The 18,038-nt window shown below is 41.3% G+C and overlaps 1 protein-coding gene across 1 annotated transcript in view; it reads right to left on the reverse strand.

Moving 5' to 3' along the window:
* Positions 1 to 14,713: 14,713 nt before the first annotated feature.
* The window catches only part of trpc4a (transient receptor potential cation channel, subfamily C, member 4a), a 44,040-nt gene continuing 40,715 nt past the window's right edge, over positions 14,714 to 18,038 (reverse strand). The window contains exons 7-10 of the mRNA XM_060909188.1: positions 16,049 to 16,243; positions 15,761 to 15,802; positions 15,398 to 15,487; positions 14,714 to 15,325 (exon numbers count right to left, since the gene is read on the reverse strand). Coding sequence (XP_060765171.1) covers positions 14,714 to 15,325; positions 15,398 to 15,487; positions 15,761 to 15,802; positions 16,049 to 16,243 — 939 coding nt within the window. The remainder of the gene's footprint in view (positions 15,326 to 15,397; positions 15,488 to 15,760; positions 15,803 to 16,048; positions 16,244 to 18,038) is intronic.

An 18,038-nucleotide genomic window follows, 5' to 3' on the forward strand; every position in this document is an offset into this window, starting at 1 on the left:
GCAGGACCCACTCTTCACTAAATGACTCATTAATTCCCCAAATCCCGGCCAATCAGTCCCCAAAATTATCGAGTGGGTAAGGCGAGAATTAACCGCTGCCTTTACTCTAAATTTTTCCCCTCGAAAAAGAATGTGGAACGACACTAAAGGGTGGTTGTGAACATCCCCGTGCACACACAACACCTTCACCAATTGTGCTCCCCCCAATTGCCTCGTTTTGCACCAGGCTTTGGTGGATTGAGGTCTTATTACAGCCGGAGTCCACCAACGCCTGATATGTATCCCCTTGGACACTCACCGGTATGCGATATGCTCCCGCCCAATCAAGGGCGGCTCCTGGCGCGTCAGGGATCCGAACCACCGTGCCCACCTCCATTGCTGAGCACTGCTGTTGGAGGTGGCCCGGCTCCCTGCAGTGCCAGCAAACCGGCCCGGGCTTCCTCTCTGCACTGGCGCTCTGGGGCTCACTCACCTGAGGGGGGGGGAGAGACAGACACAGAAGGGAGAAATGGGAGGGCAACGCGGGTGCGGCAAGCTGGCTGGAGTGGCGCCGGCCCCCGCCTCCACGGTGGGGGAATGTGGTGAGGACGAGACACAGGAGGGGAGAGAGAGAGAGAGGAGAGGTAAGAAGAGGTTGTCTGCTGTCCTGCCGTCGGGACAGCCGCCAAATGGTCCTCCGCCAGCCCGATGGCCTGATCCAGCAACGCCGGGCGGTGGCACTGGACCCACTCTGCGGTTCCTGCTGGTAGGCGAGCGATGAACTGCTCCAGTACCACCTGATCGATGATTCCCTCGGCGTCGTGGTTGTCGGCCCTCAACCACCACCAGCAGGCTTCCCGGAGTTGCTGGCCAAACGCGAACGGCCGGCCGACTTCCTCCAAGCGCAGAGCGCGGAAGCGCTGTCGCTGCTGTTCAGGGGTGCGCCCCACACACTGGAGGACAGCCTGGCGGAGGTCCGCGTAGACCAGCCGTTGGTCGGCGGGGAGCTGTAGCACGGCCAGCTGTGCCTCGCCCGTTAGCAGGGGAAGGAGGCGCGCCGTGCGCTGTTCCACCGGCCAGCCCAAGGCCTCTGCTACCTGCTCAATGAGCGTGAGGAAGGCCTCACGGTCGTCATGCGGGCCCATCTTCATTAGGGTGAGGGGGGAAGGGCCCGCGGCGGTGGAGGTGGTGGACCCCGCCGACGCGAGGAGGTGCCGGAATGCCTGTCGATCTTCCTGCTGTGCCAACACCAGGGCTTTGAACTGTTGCTCTTGCTCCTTCTGGAGGGCGACTAGCACCTGGTGCTGGCTCTGCTGGGCCGTGGCGAGGGCGTGGACCAGGTCGGCGAAAGGGGAGGACTCCATGGGGCTGTTCTTCTTCTGTGCTCCAGTCCCAGGTTTCGGCACCACTGTGGCAGTTTGTAGGAGTGGGAGGAGCACAGAAGACGGCAGGCCAGAACTGAGTTTCATAACTCTTTTTATTTTGACACTTTTCAGTTGTCTCTTGCACACTCTCATACACACACAGACGCGCGCACACACATCAGGTGTCTGGTTGGGGAGAGAGCTCCTCCTCTGCTCTCACTCTCTCCTTAAATAGGGTGCGGTCACTGGGGAAGACACACGTTAATCAACATCAGGTGCAGTGATTCTGCCACTTACCTTCCCTGACTCTGCCCTCCGGTCACAGACCGATGCTTGACCACGCCCCCGCTGCCACATAGGTGTTCTTGAGTTCTTGAATAAACAATCATAAATAGTTCATCTGTGTGGGTTTTGTTATGACAGACAATATACCACTATAGCACTTTACTATAGCACTATAGTATAGTATACTATAGTATAGTGGGCCTATTTGGGGGGAAAGCCCAGGGCCGTTTTTTGGTCCCAGTCCGTCCCTGACTTTAGCTCACCATTTACTGCATCATTTGAAGTTCACAATATTACTGATAGCCTTTCTCACATAAAAACACACACTAAGAAATATAATGTCATTATATGGTGCAAAGACAATTTCATGTTTTTTAGCCTTTAGGTTGGATTATTATAATGCCTTGCTGCCTGGATGTTCCTGTAGGTGCATAAACCTTTTTTTTTTTATCTAGAAGTTTTTACTATTTCTTTTCTCTGTTTATCTGTAATGATGCTGCTGGAATCTTAATTTCCCTGAGGGAACCCTCCCAAAGGGATCAATAAAGTTTTATCTAATCTAATCTAATCTAATCTAATCTAATCTAATCTAATCTAATCTAATCTAATCTAATCTAAACAAGCTCCAGTTTGTCCAGAATGCAGCACCCAGATCCTTTAAGAAAGAAAGAATCAGAAGGTTTGATCATATCTTGCACTGGCTCCTAGTAAAAGTTCACATTATTTAACACCAATAATGATCTCTAAAGAACCGAATGCTATTGATCCACATTTCTTGGGTGAACTTTTTATCTGTTATGATCTGTCACACCTGATTCATTCAAAAGGTGCAGGATCTTTATTCGCACCTATATTGAAGGCAACAGCAGGGAACAGGGTTTTTTCCTACAAAGCCCTTTCAACAGTCTGTTCAGGACTCAGACACAGTCACAATCTTAGGTTGATAGTTTATTTAGTTAAACTATTAGCACTCTGGGCGGCACGGTGGTGTAGTGGTTAGCACTGTTGCCTCACAGCAAGAAGGTCCTAGGTTCGAGCCCAGCAGCTGGTGAGGGCCTTTCTGTGTGGAGTTTGCATGTTCTCCCCGTGTCTGCGTGGGTTTCCTCTGGGTGCTCCAGTCTTCCCCACAGTCCAAAGGCATGCAGGTTAGATTAATTGGTGGCTCTAAATTGACCGTAGGTGTGAATGTGAGTGTGAATGGTTGTCTGTGTCTATGTGTCAGCCCTGCAATGTCCAGGGTGTACCCCGCCTCTCGCCCATAGTCAGCTGGGATAAGCTCCAGCTTGCCCGCAACCCTGTAGGACAGGATAAGCGGCTACAGATAATGGATGGATATTAGCGCTCTAATGCATTCACCCAGTTTTGTTGATAGCAGAGTGGAGGGATACTTTATGTCCTAGGGTTCATTCAGGTCTATGTTTCTTTCTGGCTCTCCGTTTGAATTATGCTGTCATAGGTAGACCTGAAAAGTCTCATGCAGTCTAATTCCAATGTACATCCCTTAAACCAACTATAGGACAAGAGGATACCTAATAATTTCTCTCCTTTGAGTATCACTCACTGCTCATTAATTAACATCCTTCGAAGATAATCAGTACTTTTTGATTTTGTGGTATACAGAGTAATGACATCACTATTTAGTGTCACCCAGAAAAGGATGGGTTCCTTTTTGAGTCTGGCTCTTTTCATTGTTCAAAAATATTTAAGATGGTATTATTTGCAGATGACACAAATATGTTTTGTTCTGGAACAAATTTGCATGAGTTAGAAAACATAATCTCTTCAGAATTGTGCAGATTAAAAAGTTGGTTTGATCAAAATAAATTATCATTAAATCTGTCTAAAACAAAAATTATTTAATAATTACAAAATAAATAAGGCAATAAATGTACAGGTAGATGGTGTTGATATTGAAAGAGTTTCTAATGATAAATTTCTTGGGGTAATAATAGATGATAGAATTACTTGGAAATCACATATAAAATACATACTAATTAAACTATCAAGAAGCATATCTGTGTTGAGTATAGCTAAGCACGTCCTGGACTATAATTCACTCCGCATTCTTTACTGTTCCCTGGTTTTACTGTACTTAAATTACTGCTCAGTGGTGTGGGGAAATACATATAAATGTTCACTTCATGCAATAACTATACTTCAAAAAAGAGCTATAAGAATAATTCATAGTGCTGGTTACCAAGATCATACTAATTCACTATTCTTAAATTAAAAATGTTTAAAATTCAGGGATATTATAGAATATAAAACTGCCTTAATAATGTACAAAGTAAGGAATTATAAAGTACCAAGGAATATCCAAACAATGTTCTCGGATAGAGAGGGGGGCTATAATTTTAGGGGGAAATTGAAATTTAAAATTCGCAGTGCTAGTATTTCTATTTGTGGAGTAAAGCTATGGAACAGTTTGAATGTGGAGCTCATGAAATGTACAACTATAAACCAGTTCAAAAAAAGGTATAAGGAACAGATCTTTATGAGGTATAGGGAGGAGGAATTACAATAACATCTCATCTCATTATCTCTAGCCACTTTATCCTGTTCTACAGGGTCGCAGGCAAGCTGGAGCCTATCCCAGCTGACTACGGGCGAAAGGCGGGGTACACCCTGGACAAGTCGCCAGGTCATCACAGGGCTGACACATAGACACAGACAACCATTCACACCTACGGTCAGTTTAGAGTCACCAGTTAACCTAACCTGCATGTTTTTGGACTGTGGGGGAAACCGGAGCACCCGGAGGAAACCCACGCGGACACAGGGAGAACATGCAAACTCCGCACAGAAAGGCCCTCGCCGGCCACGGGGCTCAAACCCGGACCTTCTTGCTGTGAGGCGACAGCGCTAACCACTACACCACCGTGCTGCCCCTGCAATAACATTCTCTTAATAATATAAGTGTATATATGTGTGTGTGTGTGTGTGTGTGTGTGTGTGTATATATACTAGTATGTGTATATATATAATGTGAGTATGAATATACAGTATATGCATAATTTGCATAATTATGATATTATGGGTGTCTGTGTACGTATGGATATGTGTATAGTTATAGGCATGTGTATATGTATGTTCTGTATATATGTATTGTATGTGTGTATATATGCATAACATAAGTATCTGTATATATGATTTGATTTGGTCGATATTATACCATGTTGGTATGTCTTGGTATGTTGGTATGTCTTCTTTTTGTTTGTTGCTTTTGTTTCTTTCGTATATATAGTTTATTATGGCGGAAAGTGACGTTTGATTAGTGGTGGTATAGAGGGTTAGGATTTGATAAGTTATTTAGTTCTTCCTAATCCTTTCCGAACATTATTATGTTATTGCCTTGTGGCTACGCTATTCTGTTTATTTATGATGATGTTTTGATTATTGCATTTTTTATTATTTTTATTATTATTTTTTATATCTTCTTTACTGTTCGGAATAAATCAATCAATTGTTCCTCTGTTCCTCACATCATCTTAGGGAGATTTTCCTTGGCACTGTCACCTCTGGCTTACTCATTATGGATCTTCATCTACATCTGGATTTCTGTAAAGTTCCTTGTTCCTGTTGCCTATAAGACTGGGCCTACTGTCCCAAGTGAACAGGTCAACAGGCCAAACAACATGAAATTATGTGTCTTGGCCCTGGGAATGACCCACAGCATACTGGTATTGAGGTATTTCACTCACGTGACCAAGTCATGTGATGCTGCCATTTTGGACGGCACGGCTCGAATCAGTTTGAATGCGAGGAAGGCGACAAACGAAAAACATAAAAGAAAAAGGAGCGAGATGCAGAAAACACCTTCACTATCCAGTGATGTAGGGCATTTACAGGGCGAGCAGAGGGAGAGGTATTTGCAAAAATTGAGGTTAGCAGGCTTGGAGAACGATGTTTACCTGCTTCCACCAGGATTGTTCACTGACGTACGGAAGTACACGAAGCCCTCGTCTTTACCTGACTTCGGCCCACATGATCTGTATACCTATGTCGTTAAAAACCCATCGCCATACACAGGTATTGATCTGAAAGCGTATAAGAGTTTGGATGCCTACAAATACTTGTGTCAGGCTGGGTAACATGCCTACATCAGCGGGTCGTCCCTGGAGCCGGTGGTCGCCATCTGATTACAGCTAAGGTTTGTTCACATTTTCATTTACTTTCGGTCCTCAGGATAAACAAAATGTTATTAAATGTCATTGAAATAACTTCTTAGTCTGTTGAGACATGGCCCGTTATAAATTTGCTGTTACCAGGCAATGACCAAGAACTGTATTATTAGGGTCGGTGTCTGTGTTGTAGCAGTGTACTAGCAGCTAGCTGTTAGCACTAGCTAATGTCAACAACATCGTAGCTAGTATGTTACTGTAGCAATATTTACGTTCAGTCATTTGGATGACTGTTAAAACCTTTCAGTCTCAAATTTTTCCTTTACTGGATTTACTAGTTTACTGAGCTAGCGCGCTCGGCCAAACCGGGAGCCATCGCGCGCTCTCCGGCCGAGCCGGGAGCCATCGCGCGCTCTCCGGCCGGGCCGGGAGCCATCGCGCGCTCTCCGGCCGGGCCGGGAGCCATCGCGCGCTCTCCGGCCGGGCCGGGAGCCATCGCGCGCTCTCCGGCCGGGCCGGGAGCCATCGCGCGCTCTCCGGCCGGGCCGGGAGCCATCGCACGCTAGCTCAGTAAACTAGTAAATCCAGTAAAGGAAAAACTTGAGACTGAAAGGTTTTAACAGTCATCCAAATGACTGAACGTAAACATTGCTACAGTAACATACTAGCTACTGTTGTTGACATTAGCTAGCTTGCCGTCCAAAATGGTGGACACCGGGGCGTCACGTGACCCTGTGACGTCAGGTGAAATACCTCAATACAGGAAGTGATTACACAAACATATTTGTGCCTTCTTCCATTAAATTCCATTTGACACTGGTTATTACTACCCCCTGTAGTGTCACTTCATTTCCTTTTTGGATTTCGAGCAGTTGTGTAATGAGACCCGGAGTCACCCTTTCAACCAAGTGAGAGAAATTGATGATCAGAAAATACTGTCTAATGTTGGGCTGTCCCACCCATATTATTCATTTATAAAGGGTAGGCTATATCAAGTGATGCAGAACACCGAAACCAAGGAAGAGATGATGCAATTGTAACAAATAACCAAATAACCTCAAGGAAAGTCTGTTCCATGCAGGTGGTGTGTGGCATGTGGTGAATGTTAGCTGGTGAAGGTCCCATTTGAAAGAATTTATATGGACATCATTGAGCCATTAGAGAGGATTGAACAAGATCATCACTTTGTTTTAGATTTAGTGGAGTATACAATGGGATACGCAGAAGTAGTGGCTCTTCTCACAGAGAGAGGCACTCTTCCAAGTTATCTCCCAAGTTAGGATCTAGAAAGAGTTTCTGACTGACCAGGATACTTCTTCCTGAGAAGTATCCTTCTCAGTCAGGATACTGACTGAGAAAGATGCTTTTCAGGGGCAGCATGGTGGTGTAGTGGTTGGCACTGTCACCTCACAGCAGGGAGGTTCTGGGTTCGAGCCCAGTGTCCAACAGGGGGCCTTTCTACATGTGGAGTTTGCATGTTCTCCCCATGTCTGGGTGGGTTTCCTCCAGGTGCTCCGGTTTCCCCCACAGTTCAAGGACATGCAGTTAGGCTAACATGTCGGCCTTGGGCTGAAGTGCCCTTGAGCAAGGTACCTAACTGCTCCCCGGGCGCTCCAGTGTGGCTGCCCACTGCTCTGGGTGTGTGTGCATGTGTTCACTGCCCCAGATGGGTTAAATGCAGAGGATGAATTTCACTGTGCTTGAGTGTGTGTGACAAATAAAGGCTTCGTCTTCTTTCATATCACAGAGACCAACACTCACCGTCTCAGAGAGCAGTGGTTGCCAGGTTGTAAGGGAATTTGTCTGACATGTTTTTGCCTCTACCTGATCACACAGACCTCATAGAGCACCACAGTGAGACTCCTCTAGGTGTGGTTGTACATACAGTAGCTGCCGCTTGCATTTACCTGAACACTGGTAATTCAGTCCATTTTTGTGTGTCTAAATTTGATGCAAACCAGTGCCGCACACTGATGAACTCCTCAAACTGTTATGGCCCTTTTCCACTACCCTTTTTCAGCTCACTTCAGCTCGCTTCAGCTCACTTCAGCCCGACACGGCTCGCGTTTCGACTACCAAAAACCAGCACGACTCAGCTCGTTTCAGCCCTGCTTAGCCCCTAAAACTCGCACCGTTTTGGAGTGGGGCTGAAGCGAGCCAAGCCGTGCCGAGTGAGGCTGGAGGCGTGAGGAGACACTCCCCTGTGCACTGATTGGTGAGGAGGAGTGTCCTCACATGCCCACACACGCCCCGCGAGCGCGCTGGGATCTGTAAACACCGCAAACCCGGAAGAATAATAATTATGAATTACGAGAATTTCTGAAGCCTTATGCGCCTCGCCTCATCTATACGCTCTTGCCAGTATCTGTTGGCGTTGTCGGTGACAACAAGCCACAGCACCAAGACCAGCAACACTAACGACTCCATGTCCTCCATGTTTATTGTTTACTATCCGGGTCGTGAGACTACCGCTTAAAAGATCACTGAATCAGTGACATACAGAGCATCGTGGACGAGTTCGCGGAGCGCAAGGCTCGTCGTATGCCCTTCAAATAATGCGCGCAGTAGGCTATTGATGTTTTATTATGAGCCATGTACAGTATGTCGCCTAATGTTTTTTTGTTTGAGTTACATGTTCGTTTGAAGGACTTAATGTACAAAATAACATAGTTGCACCCCGTAGTGTTGAAATTGGTAAACACAGTGCATTCAGTGAGGTTTGCACCGCCCTCCTTTTATTTCTGACTCTTCCTGTCACCGTTGCAACCTCTGAGCGCTCATTCGTATGCCCTTCAAATAATGTACGCAGTATAGGCTATTGATGTTTTATTATGAGCCATGTACAGTATCCTAATGTTTTTTGTTTCTGAGTTACATGTTCGTTTGAAGGACTTGATGTACTAAATAACATAGTTGCACCCGGTAGTGTTGAAATTGGTAAACACCGCAGTTGCGGACATTTTGTAGCCTAAAATGATGTTATGATAAGCTTTAATAAAATGCCCGGTCATTTGCCCCGCCCCCGGCCCGGCTCTGACTTGTTCCGCCACTGTCACTGATGTCACTGTTTGCGCTGATTAACGACATCACGCGACGTCCACCCACTTTCGCTAACTCCACCCAATGTGTCCACCCACTTCCAGCCAGCACGGTTCAGCGCGGTTGTAGTCGAAATGCAACTTCAATAGCCCCGCTCAGCTCGACTCAGCTCGACTCAGCACGGCACGGCTCAGCCGCGTTTGTAGTGGAAAAGCGGCATTAGGTACACTTTGCTTTTATTCGACATTAGCTTTATTGTAGGGTAGAACAATATTTAGGGTATTGGCATATTCTCTTGACTGTAATATCCCTAGGAAAAAATAGCCCTTTCCATTCTGTTTGGGTTATTTTCAGAGGTTTGTACCTAATTTTTCAGACATCACCAGCCCACCGACTGACCTCGCTAAAAAGGGAGCACCAGATCCAGTTCAGTAGAAGGAACCATGTGAGCAAGCTTTTTATCTGGTAAAAGGAGTTTTGTGTGAGGGCCTGATGTTATATTCTCCTGACTTTTCTCTCCTTTTATTCTGCAGATTGACACATCAGACAGAGGGCTGGGAGCCATGTTGTCCAAGGTGGTGAAGAGGAAAGAGCACCCTGTACTCTAAATCAGCCAGAATCTCTGAGGTGGGAAGTTGGGGTACAGTATATGGCAGGAGGGGCATGGTTAAGGGTCAGCTGCAGATGGAGAAGAGGTGGGTTGAACCGGCACATAATGTGTGATGATTCCCCAAATGATAAAACACCTGAAAATGCTCACTGCAAAAAGTAAAAATAAAATAAGCATGAAGATCTGTGAAAAGTTGCCTGTCTCGCAAGTCATCCTTCATAGAGACATAGCAGGTTCTATAATTGTCTTTTATAAATAATAATAATAATAATAATAATAATAATAATAATAATAATAATGTAATTAGTATAATATAGTGTAATAATAGTATGGTAATTTGTTTATTTTATTCTCACTTGTTTATATTCAGAATACAGCACTGGCCCTTTAAGGAAACATGTACGCTCTCTTCATTATGCTCACATGATAAAGTCTATAGACAGCTCAGTTTCAAAATGCCAAAAAGTACCTTTTGAGCATGGATATGTGATGCAGTTGTTATGTTTGAAATGTTTAACATGATTTTAAAGAATGATACAGAATATACAAGACAGATAAGTTAAATAAGACAAGTTCAATAGAACTTTGATATAAAGGCTATATGACACTGAAGTAGAGCATATACATATGCCACAAATAAATGTCGGTGCTTAACCAATAACATGATATAACTACTGAATACAGAATGAAATTCCCATCCTCTTATTCCTCCATCCTCCATGCCATCTGTTCATACATCAAGGTCATCAGTTCAAAGAAACATCATGAATGTCTACCATATGTAACCTTTGATAAGGTTAAAGAGTTTGACATGTATAATAATAATAATAATAATAATAATAATAATAATAATAATAATAATAATAATAATATAGTAAGCTGTATGAAGACATTAAATATCTCATCTCATGACAAAGGGCCATATTCAGTGTTGGCCACTTAAGTTGGAAAATTAAGTTCAAATGTTATGTCAGTACAGGAATAGGAAAGTTCTCCATATTCATAATTAGCATATGCAAGTGCTTGACTTTTCTGGGCAACCCACCAATCAGAATAATAAATTCACCTGCCTCCAAGTTTGCCAGGTTTTTGGTAACACTTTATTTGGATTGTCCTTTATACAAATCTACATTCCAACTACATACATTTTATCAGCTGATTCTCAACAACATGCCAAATTATGTTTAATTAATTTTCATCAACATGCCATAAAATATTAAATATTTCAGTAGGGTTAACTGACTGTATTTGCAATTGGACTCTGAGTTGATAGTCTATTGATGATATGCTAAATATCAAGATTTATAAACTGCGCTATCTGAGAAGAGTGAAACTACAAAGGGACAAGTTGATAGTCTGTGGAGTGTGTATAGACTATATGCTAAACATCAAAAGCCATAAACTGTTGACATATTGTTCAGAAAAAGTTGATAGGCTAATTGCTACCAGTTAACAGATGGGTTGTTGATATAGATGCCTATAGATGCTTTGTTGACTGTAGGCTGTCTATACTGGACTTCCCTGTCCAACGTTACTGATTTTTTTTTATTATTATTTTTTTAATATGTAGACCTGTCAAGGCAAGAGTTATTCAATAGCATCTTAACTGCTCCCTCCACTGCCCTCTTCTAAACACTAATAAATAATAATATTAAGAATTTACAGTATGGATTTCACCCACGTTATTTCATTGCCAGTTGACAGAAACAGAACTTAATAAAGCACATTGAAATTTTGTGCATTTTGTATATGAGAGTGTAAAAGTGTGAGGGAAGGCATTTTAAATATGGAAGGCATTTATTTGTTCTTTAATTTAGGGGAGGGGGGAAGCTAGTGAATGACAGATGATAGTCATCTGAGCTACCCTTACTGCGGTGTTTACATTGCAAACCAGTTGAGATGTTGAGCTTGAGAACTCGGGATTGTTGGTAGTGACTAAGGTGGGGTGTTGATGAGTTTTTTTTCTAAGTGATTCAACAACTGTTTGTCGATCTTTGTATTTTTTATACTCTGGCAACAGTTTTAGCAATTATGCTAACACTATCCATTTCATGCCAGACGTTTTTGAAAGGCTAGACAATACACAAATTAGATAACAAAATACACAAAGAACAAAGATTGAAAAATACAGAAAGGTTTTACACTATATATTTAACTTGCGAGCTGCTTCTAAAACCCTGGAGATTTGCAGAGCCTCAACAAATGCCTCTACATTTAGCCGATAGTCCAGTCCAAGCAGCAGTAAAAGCACTTTTGGTAACTAGTCCTTTATATAGGTTATGGGCTGTTTATTATACCATGGAATGAGCACGGTTGCACCATGATAACAGTGATGCTGTATCATTGCTGCGTGATCACGCAGTCACAGTAAAAACTAGGCACTGCATCACTAATTAAACAGCTGACTGAAGCTAAAAGACAATCTCTTGTTAAAAGGTTTCGCTTTTTCATCTGGTATTCAGTAACTATAACAGTGATAACACTGATGTGCACAATAAAGTTATTTTATTATTGTGGATAATTGGGCTGCATCCCAAACTGCATATTACCACATGTGCACTCCCAGCTGTGAGATTAATGTGTAGAATGGAGGAGTTCTGAAGCACAACCTATGATGTGTTATGAAGTGCAAAGTTCCAAAAACTTATTTTCTGCCGTTTTAACTAGTTACAGTCCTTTTTTTCTTCCATCATGGCATATACATTTCAGTGCTCAAGGGATGTATTGTCTCTGACTAAGACAACAGTTCTTTGGAAATGAAATAAAAAATTTAGGAATTCACAAGATTATTTTTATAACCTTATAATTATTATAATTTAACCTTTCACAAACCCTGCTTAATTCTGATTAATATGGCCAAAAGTTAGCATCAGCTGGTAAATCAAACAGTCCAATTCCTTCTCATGGAGGGCTTGGCAATTGTGCTTTCATACACAAAATTTCATGATGGTGGCAGGCATCAGTCAGCTTCAGAAAACTTGTGAAGATGCTTTATTTTGCTCTATGAGCTCATGCCTGCACCAATGATTATTATACAGGTTTTTCTTGACAATTTTTCACAAAAGTCCCAAAAATCTATTTTAAAAAAAGCCTCACCAGGATAGTTTCTTCTGGTCTTGTTTTCTACTATTACACCTTCAGTTTTATGTTATTGTGATAAGCAATTAAACCAGTCGAATACTGATGATAAAAGGCTGCTAAAATATGGACATCATGTTGAAACAATAAAACCAAAGAAAGGCTAATAATGAACAGAAATTCCTCACAAAAATATTCTTTTGTGGTCATAGCTTCCAATTCCTAAAATAATCCCAAAATGACAGCCATCCCTGAGTCTCCTTCACGGAAATCATTAGCAGGGCATATCTATTCACAATGTTGGTGATTCAGGCAAAATGTGGAATATGGTCAAAACATTTTAAGGGTTTACTGGTTATGGCCTCAAGCAATACATTTCTCAAGAATATTATATTATATAACCCAAAATCAGAAAATGTGGAATGGTATGGAAAATACAAATTAAAAAAGTGATTTCTAAATCGACTTTGACTTGTATTTCATTGTAGACACTAGGAAGCCAAGATATTTCATGTTTTGTCTTGTCAACTTCATTTCATTTGTTAATACAGCCTGCATTTCAGGCTTGCAACACATTCCAAAAAATGTTGGGACAGGGGGCAATTTAGGGCTAGTAATGAGGTAAAGCAAGTAAATAATGATGTGATTTGAAACAGGTAATGTCAACAGGTGATTGTAATCATGATTTGGTACAAAATCAGTATTCAGGAAAGGCTGAGACTTTGAGGAGCAAATAAAGGCCGAGGGTTTGTAAACAAATGTGGGATTCCTTTGACAAACCTTTGTCAAGCCCTTCAATATGGAGTTACATCCACAAATGCCAGTTAAACGTTACTGTGCAAAAAGGAGGAAGAAGAAGAAGAACAACTTAATTTATCACACGTACACACAGAAGGACACCTTAAGCACAGTGAAATTCCTCTCTGCATTTAACCCATCTGAAACAGTGAACATGCACACATACGTGAGCAATGAGCACACACACATACCCAGAGCAGTGGGCAGCCATGCTACAGCAGTGGGCAGCCATGCTTGCCTTGCTCAAGGGCACTTCAGCCCAAGGCTGCCCCCATGTTAACCTAACCACATATCTTTGAACTGTGGGGGAAACCGGAGCACCCGGAGGAAACCCACACAGACATGGGGAGAACATGCAAACTCCACACAGAAAGGCTGGGCTCAAACCAAGTCAGCTGCTGGGCTCAAACCAAGAACCTTCTTGGTGTGAGGCGACAGTGCTAACCACTACATCACCATGCCACCCTTTAACACCACCATGCCACCTTTTGTTAACTGTGTCCAAAAGCATTTTTGACTTCTTTGGGCACAGAAGCATCTGGGATGGACCATCACACAGTGGAAATATGTATTGTGGTCAGACAAATCACTATTCCAGGTCTTTTTTGTAAGAAATGGATGCTGTGTGTTCTGGTCCAAAGACAAAAACAACCATCCAGACTGTTACCAGCAACAAGTCCAAAAGCCAGGGTCTGTCATTGTATCGGGTTGTGTCAGTGTCCTTGGGAAAGGTAACTTACACTTCTGTGATGGTGTCATTAATGCAGAAAAGTACACTGAGATTTTGGATCCACATATGCTGCCTTCAAGATGACAACATTTCCAAGGAGATTTCAACAATACAATGCAAAGCCACATTCTGTACACATTACAAAAGCATTGCTGTGGAAGAAGAGGGTGCCTGTTCCCTTTGTCTCCAATAAAGAATGTGTGGCTAATTTTGAAACAAAAAGTATGACAATGACTCTGTACTGTTGCACACCTTAAGGCCTGTTTTCAAGTAGAATGGGACAAAATAACACCTGAAACCCTTCATCACTTTGTGTCTTCAGTCCCTAAACATTTTTATGTGCTGTGAGAAGGAATGGCAATATTATAAAGTGATAAATGCTTTATTGTCCCAACTTTTTTTAAAAATGTGTTGCAAGAATAAAAATGTAAATGTGTTTGATTTTGCAAAACAATAAAATTAATGAGGTAAAACATCAAATAATGTGCTGATGTATCGCTTTGAGTGTAATACAGGTCAGAAACTATTTACAAATCACTTTCAGTTTTGATTTCAATTTCAACATACTGTCCCAACTTTTTCTGATTTTGGGCTGTAGACTGAAGAATGGAAATCTGTAACAATTTAGCCAAGTTGATTCCCAAAGACGCTACTACAGTTTGGCTTAACTGGTGTCTGATTGTCCCTTTCATAATGGTTTTGTATGCTACTATAATCTGCTGATTTCTTCATCATTTTCACTGGTCTCATCATTCACATCATCGCATATGCATGGTATATCAGAAGATCGCTTTCCTTCCTCTGTCACTGTGTGCACTTCTTTTGTCTCATTACTTCCTTCATCAATTTCGTTTTCATTGGCCTTCATAATCAGTGACTCAGAGGTTTTGTCATTCATGGTAGTCTCCACTAGTTCCTCTGTATCTGACTCTCCAACCTCTTCACACACCGAAAAAATACTGCCAGGATTGTTTGTCTCCTTATGCTGGATTTGATGATACAATCCAGAGATATCACTTGTTGTCCTGTTGCACAAAGGAATTTCAGATGGTGTAGGGATGGACCCGTTAGCAAGACAGTGTTCTGTAAACTTTGTATTTGTTTTGGAATTTTGTTGAAGAATAGAAGCGGTGACGCTGAGAAGTTTAAACTTGCTCTTCAGTTGTTCTCCATGAGGAGCTGTTGAACACTTCATAGGATGGTCAGAATCGGCCATGTTTGAGGCCCCTGTACTTCCTTTGGGAGTCTGTAGTCCTGGTTTATTTCCTTTCATCATTCCTAACACCTCATACCGGAAACTAGAAATGTCCTGTTTTAGCTCCTGAAAAATACGAGACATGGTTTATTCAAATGTTGCCGCACCATGTAGCCTCTGTAAAAAAGACTTAGTTACCTTGAAGTTCTCCTCTGTTAGGCCTTCTTCTGTCTTGGCATCTCTGATCATTGCAGCCACATACCGCTTCACCAAGTTTCGCAGCACCTCCTGCAAGAATACCAAACAAGAGAAGAGAAGGCTAATTGCCATCAATATGAGATCAGACTGCATGAGGTCAGACTCTTCCGCCTGGCCAAACAGAGCATTAAAACCATCTGTGGCACCAAGATTAGAGAAAGAAGTGGGAAAGGCACAAGGTGATTTATGTCATGAGAGATGAAAGGGGAAGATATTCACAACAGTAAATCTTATGCGGATTTGATATACAGCACAAAAGCAGACAGGAATAATGGGTATTTGCTCAGAAAAAGTGATCATTACCTGATACTGGTGATTGATGTGGACATTCTTTGCAGCTCTTTTCTGTGGGAGGATGGAAATGGCTTGACTACTGACTTAACCACAGTTTCACAGCCTCTGGTTTGCTCTGTTTTAAGGCAATGAGGCTCCCAACATTGATGTTAGTACACAAGAATTGTGCTTAAAACATTACATATTAACATTTAATACAATAAAACTGCATTGCTTTCATATGCTATGGTCAAACACATAAATTTGATACAGATTATAAATTCAGCAGAATAGAAACGATAAAAGATAAAGTCTTACACTAATTGACCCAAAGGTCTCAGTTCTCTCTGATCTTGTTCTTCTGCAGAGGTGCTTCTTGAGCCACCTGATCAGGTACCATGCAGACTTAGGACTGGGTATTATATTAAATGGAGGAGGCAACGTGCCTCCTTCTTCAAAGTAACTCATCCACAGCTTAGTTCGAGCAAACTTCCACTCAATGTCAGCATGATCCTATGAAGTAGCAGAAAAGAGCATTATTTGTGAAAATAAGATAGAATTAGAGAAAAAAAGTGAGACAGAAGACAAATATTCAGTATATCAGACTAAACACATTTCAGTATTGTAATAATGTCAGTATATGTTATCTAACCATATAAATCGGATATGAGGCACTGTAAATTTGATGGTGTTTTCCAGTTGGAACACAGATTACTAGAGCGGCGGCTACAGTTAGTGACAGTCCATAATTATCAACACCTTTTCAGATTTACCAATAAAAAACAATTGTACAAAGGTGAGTTTCAGTTACAACAGTTATTATCGGTTAATTAATCAACCAGAAGACCCTCCTCGCTCCTTGATCTTGTCATCTGATGACACAGCTCTTTACCTGAGATGGAATTTTTTTTAGCACAATCAGCAATTTGAGGAAAACCCGGACATTATCATTGCAGGTAAGCATGGTGGAAAGATCATGGACATGTTTTTACTCATCAAATTCACCAATATTTCATGATATCCTTGTCGAAACCTACTTTGTTTCTTACTCTTTCATTTGACAGTCACCATTTTGTATCTAAACACGTGTTTGAGAAGTCACGTGAAGTGTCGATAATAGTGATCACTTTCACCGGTGTCCACCATTATCGACACCCTGTGGAATTAAGTGACATTTACAACTGTTATGGATCAATCTTAGTGTAACATTGTTGAAGTCAATGAAGTACTTTAAAAAAATAAAAGTGCTGTGATTTTATAATAATTTTTTTTTTCTGATTCATAACAGAATGGAATGTTTATAGAGTATTTGGAATCCGATTGCAATAAATAGAATTAGACCAGAATTAAATTTCAAGCATATAAAAAATTACATGCTTGAAATATTCAGATTTTTCTATTCCAGAAAATATTTTTTGCCATTTGTTGCAAATATCTACCACATATTACAATATCAGTAGACATTTTATATTTTGGTTCGAGGAATGACATGCGACCTTTGACCTGGATTTTCATGTGGTTACAATGTCAATTGCCTGTTGATATTTTATTAATAAACTACGAAACTAGAAATTAATACAAACAACAATTAATGATTAACAAAATGTGATCTATGAAAATATTTAGAAAGTGGAACAGAAAGATTTTCTGACACAGGTTAAACATTATGAGCTCATTTGTTTACAAACATTAGAATTAGTTCCTCATTTATGTAAACACCGACATCGATATATTTATATAAAAGATATTTTGTACTAAATAGAAGTCTATGTAAAACAAAATTTAAATAAAAACTATGTTTTGTTAACTTAATACCACATACCGATTATTTTTTAAAAATAAATAATCATCTGGATGTCGATAATTGTGGAACAGTGTCACGTGATCTAATATGCTAAGTAATCAGGAATCAACTCTTTTTTTTCCAGTGGAAGTTTGAGTAATTATTCATGCACAATTTACGTATTGAAAGTCTTTTCTACTTTTGCAACGGCCAAAAGATCGTTAAGGTGTCAATAATTGTAGCCGCCGCATTAGTTAGGCAGTGTATTTCAGCAGCATTTGCCTACACCCAAGCTAAATAATGTCCCACTAGGACAGTCGCTGGATGTTTGGTGTACTGTTGTCATGATACCAAAATTCTGACTTTGATAAGATACCTGACTAAATATATTGATACAGATACTGAAACAATACCATGGTAAAAACCTAAAACATCAGGAAAAGTAATGGAATAATAGATGCCAGAACATGTAACTTAATAACAAAAAAGTGCTTTGACAAAGCCTGGGTAAAACAGAAAATATCA

The sequence above is a fragment of the Neoarius graeffei genome, chromosome 25 (assembly GCF_027579695.1).
Source record: "Neoarius graeffei isolate fNeoGra1 chromosome 25, fNeoGra1.pri, whole genome shotgun sequence".
Taxonomy (NCBI): domain Eukaryota; kingdom Metazoa; phylum Chordata; class Actinopteri; order Siluriformes; family Ariidae; genus Neoarius; species Neoarius graeffei.